This window comes from Pempheris klunzingeri, chromosome 8, assembly GCF_042242105.1.
Source record: "Pempheris klunzingeri isolate RE-2024b chromosome 8, fPemKlu1.hap1, whole genome shotgun sequence".
Classification (NCBI taxonomy): domain Eukaryota; kingdom Metazoa; phylum Chordata; class Actinopteri; order Acropomatiformes; family Pempheridae; genus Pempheris; species Pempheris klunzingeri.
The window spans coordinates 24714931-24723383 of NC_092019.1; the positions used below are offsets into that span (position 1 = coordinate 24714931).

The 8453-nt window shown below is 45.9% G+C and overlaps 1 protein-coding gene across 1 annotated transcript; it reads right to left on the bottom strand.

The window, feature by feature from the left end:
* Positions 1–285: 285 nt before the first annotated feature.
* sostdc1a (sclerostin domain containing 1a) lies at positions 286–3269 on the bottom strand. The gene is made up of 2 exons (XM_070835738.1): positions 3020–3269; positions 286–1361 (listed from the first exon to the last, which is right to left on the bottom strand). Exons 1-2 carry the CDS (start codon positions 3222–3224, stop codon positions 919–921), a joined length of 648 nt encoding a protein of 215 aa, XP_070691839.1. The 5' UTR covers positions 3225–3269; the 3' UTR covers positions 286–918.
* Positions 3270–8453: the final 5184 nt, after the last annotated feature.

The following is an 8453-nucleotide window of genomic DNA, read 5'->3' on the forward strand; positions in this document are numbered from 1 at the left end:
CCGATCGAGGTTTTCCCCAAGTTTCTCGCTACAGAAAGTAGGTTGTAGTAGCGAGTTTCGAGAAACCTTTAAGTCATTCTAAGATTTAAAATCCTTTTTTACTTAGGTTCAACCAAGTCATCAAGAATAATATCCTACGAATAAATATTTAAACATTACCTAATGTATTTATTTGTAAAATTCTTTTTCAATATTAGCCTGACTTGAGTGTGTATGCCGCCCCCCCCCATGCAGATGGAACATCTTTGTCATACATGTTAGAGTCTCCACTGATGACAACACGTGTGATAAGTGATATATTTATTTCATATGAAGTTATTACAAGACTGACTGACGAAAGCATTTCCAGATTCCACCCACATGCTGATGCCACTTTAGCCGAGCTTATCATATCATTTGTTGCCACAGAGAATATATTACATCATACATCACCGTATATCTTACATGGTCAAATTTTATACACATGGCCATACTTCAAAGGCAGGTAAGAATTTGATATATGTACAAGTATTTACACAGGACCGTTTGAGATGTCTGGTGTTTAGTGGTGTTGGTGCCTAACAGTTGACGACACAACTCCTGCACGGAAGCTGAATATAGGAACACATGCATGTGGCTACGTCTGGGACAATGTGGCCTGGCTCTGGGCTCCAGAAAGCTCTGCAGATTGTAACCCCCACCCCCCCTCCCCAGTTCTGTTCACATTATCATTGACCACATGGATTCGAATGTTAAGGAAGGTCCTTAGCGTTGCCTTCTGGAGTTCTCCATCGCAGTGAAGATCCAGCTTCTAAATCAAGTCCCAGTCACATCGAGAGATAATCCACAACCGCAAGCTCTGGACGGCGTGTCTCAAAATAACGGAGACAAAACTCCTGTAGGTTCATGTGGATTTAGAGTCTGCATGCCTGCCGGCTCTCAGGGTTCAGTCTCGTGCCAGTTGTCACTCAGCCGGTTCTTCCCCAGCCTCCTCTTGCTCTTGGGCTTGTGCTTGTGCAGGAGCTGCGGCGACAGAACCGGCTCCTCAAACTTGCTGCCCGACTCGTTGTGCTGCCTCGAGTACCGTTTGCACTTGCAGGAGGTGACCACGGTGATTTTGTACGTTCTCGTGCTGCCGTCCTGGCACTGCAGCTGGATGCGCTGGGTGCGGGTCTTGTCGTTGACGCACCGCCATTCCTGGCCGCTGCTCCGGCGGCCCCACGTCTTCCTGCCGTAGGTGCCACCGATCCAGTTTTGGAGCATCTGAGCCGGGAGACACTCGCCAGTGCACACCAGCTCCTTGATGGGGTTGATGCTGGTGCAGTGACCATCGGAGATGTACTTAGTGGACCTCAGCTCTCTGCATCCGATTTGGCTTCGTTCTGCAGAAGAACACAAAGAGAAGTGTGAGAAAGAAGAAGACAGTGTAATCCTGGACAGGGCTGCAACAAACCAACAAACCATTATTTTCATCATCAATTCATGATTTTGTCCATAAAATGTCAGTAAGTAGTTAAAAAAGCTCTTCATGTATGTTGTTTTGTCCACAAACAGTCCCAAATCCAAAAATACTCAGTACACTATCATTTAAGACAAAGAAAAGTGGCAAATATTCAGATTTGAACAGCTGAAACCAGAGGGTGTTGTTGTGTGACTATTAAAATAGTTACCGGTGACTTTGTTGTCTGACTCTGAGTTGCCCAAACAGACAAAATGGCCTTCCACTGTCATTATTTCATCCCGATATTGAGAGGTTAATACATGATAATAGCGGATTAGTGCCCGGCCCTTCGGTCTGTGCATTATACTGGTTACTGGATGAGCCCCTCTGTATTCTGTGGGCACCTCGGCATATTGACCTTTCTGCTTCACTTGAAAAGTGAAACTGTTTTTCTCAGCGTGGTAGGAGTTTACCAGAAGGATTACATCTGCAGCAGCTATGACTGCCGGTGTTATTATTCTGCTGCAGGCTACAGGCACACACCCCCCCTGCTCCGTCCTCCACCGCTGTAACCCAAGCTCAGGTCCATTCACACAGCCCCATACACCTCAGTGACAATACCATCTGTGACAGGGTTGGATGAATGAATAGGGTTGAGGCTCCGTCTCTCAGCCCCCCCCCCCCCCCCTCCCTCCCCTCCTTGCTGCTGGAGAGCTCAGAGCCACAATCGGAGGCTTCCTGTTTACAGAAGAGCACCTCCATTGAGCCGCACTGACACCCGGCCTGGGCGACAGCCAGCCAGGTGGGTGTTACACTGAGTGTTGCCTCTGAAACAGTGGGAGACACACAGCAGCAGAGATGAGCTCACGGGGGCGGGGGGGGGTTAATATTCCTAAAGCAACCCTACTGTACGATGTCTGTGCTTAGTGACCTCTCACAGAGATGTTTGTTTGTAGCTCCACAGCTGCAGGAGTTCTGTCATACATGACTCTAAACTGTGTTGATGTCCTCTACAATCCATGAGAAGAATGACTAAATGCTGACGGCACCATGATGGGATTAAATGCCTGATTAAAAGCTCACTCATGTGGCTCTCACAGGTGAAGAGTCTTTAAGTGTTACACCTCAATCTTAGATCACAAACCTGAATGAAGAAAATCTAATAAACGATGAGGTGAAACGTGGAAATTGGAATTAGAACAGCTTGGGGAAGTTTTTTCTACAACTTCTGTCCTGGCATCTGTTACTCATTCTGCTCGGGCTCCATAAACTACTAAAGGTAGGCAACTGGACTACAATAATCCATTAGCAAAGCCTAGACAGATTGAAATCAAATAACCCCAAATTAAAAAATAACACCAGGGAATAAAAAGGGAACAATATGAAAGACAAATATTCTACACCCGAGGCTGAGCACTTTTCTAAAAATAAAATAAAAAGTAGCTTAAAGTACACTTAAGCCCCTGGAACTCGTTCTGGAGCACAACACACGCGTTACAGCCCCTACAGGGATGGAGCAGGAGCAACCAGAACAGCATCCTCCCCACCACCACCACCACCACCACCACCCCCCCAGCAGGACGCGTCCTCCTCACTCACCGCCTCTGTCGTGCGCCCCGCCGCCCGCTCCTCTCCCGCCGGTCCGTGGGCGGTTCAGGGTCACGTTGCTCTGAACCTCCGGCACGGGCGCGCTCACATGAGAGAAGAGGAGCTCCGTGGCGTCGTTCTTCAGGGCCTGGCAGCCCCTGAGGAGGATGCACAGGACCACCAGGGAATGGCACGACTCGTACGCGCTCAGGTGCATGGTGGCTTCTGGGAAGAGGAGTGCAGGAGAGAGGTAGGCACGACTGGAAGAGGACTGACTGATGCTGGGTGAACTACATGAGTGGTTTTATACAGCTGGCCCGCCTCTGCTTTGGCAGCTACTCAGGTGCGTGTCTGATGGGAGGCTCTGATTGGTCCCCACCAATGCGCGCTTGTAAAAAAAAAAAAAAAAAAAAAAAAAACCCGCCCACTGCTCTTATTTTGGAGGGTTTCAGATTTGATCCTGGATGCTGGAGAGGATGCTTGCGTGATCCATGATGATGATGATGATGATGATGATGATGATGATGATGATGATGATGGGATTAGATGCCTGACTCGTTGGCACATTAACACGTGGTTTTAACAACAACAATAGATTTTGTGAGGGATAAAATGAGAAACTCTTGGATTTACTTCTGTTGTTTCCACAGTCCACCACCCTTCATCAAGCCGAGTACAACTATTCAATATGGACACCAATAAATACCAGAAAATAGGAACTTAAAGGTAGAATGTGAACAGTCAGGGACGACGTACGGCTGTAATCAGGTAACTTTTAGAATTCCAGGCTGATTCTGCTGAAACCTATTTATAATCGTAATATCTACTGAGAAGGCAGGACAGAGGTAAGACTAAGAGATCTAAATCTTTTGTATACATTTCTTTATCCCTCCAATGTAAATACCCCCCCCCCCATCTCTTTTTGCACTATTTCATCTGTGCACATTCTGTCTTTCTGCACCTTTTCGTTGTTTTTGCACTGTCCATGAGAGCTGCTGTTTTCATTTCAATTTCGTTGTGCTTCGTGCACAATGACAATAAAAGAATTCTGATTCTGATTCTGAATCTCTAAACTTACTTAGCAGACGTCAGCTTTAGTCTGTCTAGTTTAGTTTAGTTGGTCTAAGTGCAGCAGCTTCTACATTTAAAATGAGACAGAAACGTCAGAACAGATAAAATCACAAATCCTTTCCTGCAGTTTCCTGCTGCTTTGGAGCAACAAAGATATTTCATAGCCTAAGAAACTGCACCTCTTTGTTTAGAGACAACAACAAAGATCTGAGGCTGCTCTGGCTTCCAAACTGACTGTAAATCAGATTATTATGCAGTCTGAGTCTTTAGTTTTAAAGGAATATTTGCAGGTGATCTGTGGCGCTGGTTGCCGTAGCGATGCTGTGAGCTAGCAGACAGCTTGTAGTGAGTCCTGCTGTGAAATATTCGGATGCTTCCTTTTCCGCTCTAGAAACCAGAGTTTGGCTCGTGTGTGTTTGGTTCGTACCACTGTAGCTTCCCCCTCTTCTCATCCTCGTGGTTTCCACATCAAAGCAGATGGGGAAATGTTTCCTCCGTCACTGACCTCACCTGTGCTGTGTTTCCTTTCCGCTCCTTTCTTCAGCACTCCTGCAGCACTTTTGGAAAACCAGAGAGGAAGTTTGTAAAACTTTCTGCTCGTCTCTTGGGACCCTGGACGATAACTTCACTTTTTGATGCACAACGTCATCATTTTAAATCTCAGAAACATTGAGATTGTTGTGACTTCTCTGATGCCGATGGTGTGCAGAGGATGGGAGGAAAAACGACTTGTTGCATAAAAATAGGTTTATAACAAAAAGATCAGTTGTCTAACAGGCTCCGTGGTTGCCTGGAAAGAGTATCCCCTTGCCAAATTAACGTCTTCCCCGAGCTTCTCTGAATGTCATCTTTTATACCTTTTACCATATGGTTTCCCTCAGTAGTAAGGCCCAAAGAGGTCTTGCCCTAATATGGAGGGATGTATAGAAATTGTCCCTCTTGGGAAGTCACCACATCCTTATATGTTACTATTCCTCTTGGGAAGTGATCCTGCAGCACCCTGACCTTACCTGCTAACACATATGCATCCTCTCTGACTCTCTTACCTAAACATTCACAGAGAAGACACACACACACATACATATAACATAGCAGATGCACATAACACATCAGATGGCACAAGATGAAACTCAGCATTCCTCCCTCTGGTCCCACGCAGAAGGGAACTAACTCTTGCGTGCACAGTGAAGGTACTGTGGTGTACTGTAGCTGTTGTGGAAACCTCCCGTCTCCACATTTGTCTCCAGATCGGCAGAAGAAGGAGAGTGAGGAAAGAAGATGGGAGCAAAGAATGGTGCACACGATCACCCCTCCATCCGCATGCTGCTTCTCAAAGTCAGAATACTGAAAGATGGAATTATTATGTACTGATTATTATGGAAGAACATTGTCCTGGTAAACAGGACAACAATAGGAAAAGCTCTACCCTTGACAAAGCCTTGACATGTTGTATTTTGCTAGGAATGTTACATATTTTCAATTAGCAGAACCAAATCATCCAAAAAAAACAGATGCAGAAAAACTAGAGCTATCAATCACGGGGCAATTTGGCTGGATTTCCTCTGAAACAGTGAAAAGCCGGAGCTCTCTGACATCTGCTGATTGACTTTGTGTGTCAGACAAATCACAGAGATGATTGCAAACATTGCGCGACCCCGGTCCAGACCACAGCTGCTCATTAGTGTCCTCAGCAGCGATGGGACATTAATCACACATGTGTACACAGCTGATTTATTTCAGACACCCGCTCGGGCCTTACCTTCTGCTTAGTTTCCCCATCATGCTGGATCTTCCCCACGTCGTGACTTGCCTCTCAGGTGCACGTTTAATTCAAGAATGAAAGCTGATCTTGTCTGCGTGTAATTTGCTGTCTGTCTGTGTCATCCCCCCCCCCCCCCCCCCCCTCGGCCCACCTCTCAGCCCCTGTCAGCCACGCGTCTCACGGTTGGAGCGCTCAGACTAACTGGAGTCTTTGTGTGTCCGCTGCACAAAACAAGAGGAGATATAATTACTTTTGTGGGAACATTCAATCCACGCTTGTCTTACCGATGTGAAAGGAGGCGTCGTGCAGAGACACTAATTGTCACTCATGTGAATGAAAGCTGATCCGCAGATCACTTGATGGTTTTATTATCACACGAGCACTTCTTTAAGGGGCTGTGGTCCGGACAGCGGAGTGGGACCTCTGACTGAAAGGTTATCGTGTTCACCGGTGATGGAGGAGATACTGGAATGTAGCAACACCACAGTGTTAAGATAACTGTTGACACACAAATATCTGTAAAAAATGTGTTTATTATTTTAGCTTTCAAATGTTGTTTTCAAGATTTTAGATCAGGAAAAAAAAGGACTTAGGAAAAACATAAAGAAAAGAAGAGAGAAGAAGGATGGAAGGATTAAAAGGAGGAAATAAAATACATAAGAAAACAGCAGGAAAAGATGAAGATGAATGAAAAGAAGGAAAAATGTGAAGCCAAAGAAGAGAATAAAAAGGGATGCACTCAGCGATGCCAAAGCTACATTGACACACCTGTCAGCTTACATTTGGGTGCTTTTGGTCAGAGCCTGTTTTTCATGGTTTGGGCTCCGTAGTTCCACCGAAGGGAAACCTTAATGCTACAGCAGTGTTCTTTCCACTTTGTGTCACCAGTCTGCATTTGGCTCTTCGCTGTTTCAATATCATAATGGCTCCGTGTGCAAAGCCAGGTCCTAAAAGAAATGATGAGGAGGAACTGGACAGAACCCTGAACCCAACCTCATCCAGCACCTTTGGCCTCATGACAAAACACCAGTGGCTGAACCCACTGACACTCTTGTGGCTTAAAGGACAACTCCAGTGCTTTGAAATCTGGGCCCTAGTTTTACATATTTTGTGTTTCTATACTGTGCTTTCTATACTAACCCTTTAAAATGCCAAAGTCACACAAGTTAACTGATCGACCAGCAGCTGCTGTGTTCTGAGAGGTAAATGTCTGTTTTTGTCAGTGGAGTCTGGTGGCTGTGAGCAGAGTGATTCTGGTTTGTAGGGATCCTCTCCATAAAGTTGACAGCCACTTAGAATAACACTGTGAGCCTGTCAGTGGAAGAAACAGGCACTTTTAGTGGACCTACTTTGATGGGCCACTTCCAAAACATTTTCTACCCATCCGTCATTTCAAACTCATGACACGCAGAAATAGGGTCCAGGTTTAAAAACACTGAAGTTACCCTTTAAAACTGAGCCGGCTCCTCAGCAGTCTGTCATTAAACTCACACTCGGATTCTGTTTTTGTTTCCCCTCTCTTTTGTTCCTCCTCAAACGGCAGCACCAGAGGCTCATTCACTCCACTTCCGAGAGAAAATAAAGGCCAACATGGCCAGCTCTTCTCAGAAGACTATTTACACTTTGACGCCCCTCTGAGCCTCTTATGGGACCGGGTTCAATGAACGCTGAAAGGTGAATATGATAGGCCCCGGCTTTTGTGCTTTCACTGAGCAAAGAAACAGAAGGCCGAGAGGTGACTCCCTCTCACAGAACAGAAGAAGCTCTGCAGCGGGAGCTGCCCCAAACCCTCATGGGAAATGAAAGGTGGCTGGGTTAATAACATATTGACAAGCAGCATGGCAGGAGTGTGTGTGTGATCAGGAAGCGCCCACATGCAGCAATGTGAGGTGTGGCGAGGGCGACCGGAGGGGAACAAAAGGAATGCACAACACCTGGAACAAAGCCAAGGAAGAAGGGTCAGGGTGGCAACAGAGTTCGGCAAAGATCCCAGCGTATGATTGGGGGGGGGCTGTGACTCATTCGCTTGTGTTCCTCTCACAGACTGATCCTGTGTGACAATCAGTGGTGCTTTTATTAATATAAACCAATACACTCATGGTTCTCTCACGTTTGATACAGCAGCGTGTCTCATAGGATGCCTACATGATACTGATGGGCTAATTACACTACACCTGACAGAAGAATCTCACCTTCAAGTCAATTTATGAGCTTTTTTTAGGAGCCTTATGACTCATCTCGGGGTCTTCGGATCAAATAGACCTGCTCGGGTGTCATCGCGTCACGTAGCTGTTGAAGCCATTTGTATGTGATGGTTTTGAACTGGCCCTCGTGTACAGCCGAGGTGTGTGTGACACCTGAATCTTTTCTGTCCTGCTAATGAGGACAATTTAAAAAAAGCCAGTAAGCAGACCTTGAGTTTAACACTTAGACAGACTCACATGATACTTCTGGCGATACAGAATTCAGTATTCTGTGATATGTGTCAGCCACACAGGACCACCAAAAGAGACTTTTTGTTCTCTGAAATCTACAATATAATGCATTTTCCATCCAAAGAGCCAGGAGGCAATTTTCCCAGCTTAGCTTAAATAATTGGTGCAGGGGGAAATA

Coding starts and splice junctions, on each gene's coding strand:
- sostdc1a (XM_070835738.1), bottom strand. CDS start 3,224: ATGCACCTGAGCGCGTACGAGTCGTGCCATTCCCTGGTGGTCCTGTGC. Junction 1,362..3,019: donor CGGGGCGCACGACAGAGGCG/GTGAGTGAGGAG, acceptor GTTCTTCTGCAG/AACGAAGCCAAATCGGATGC.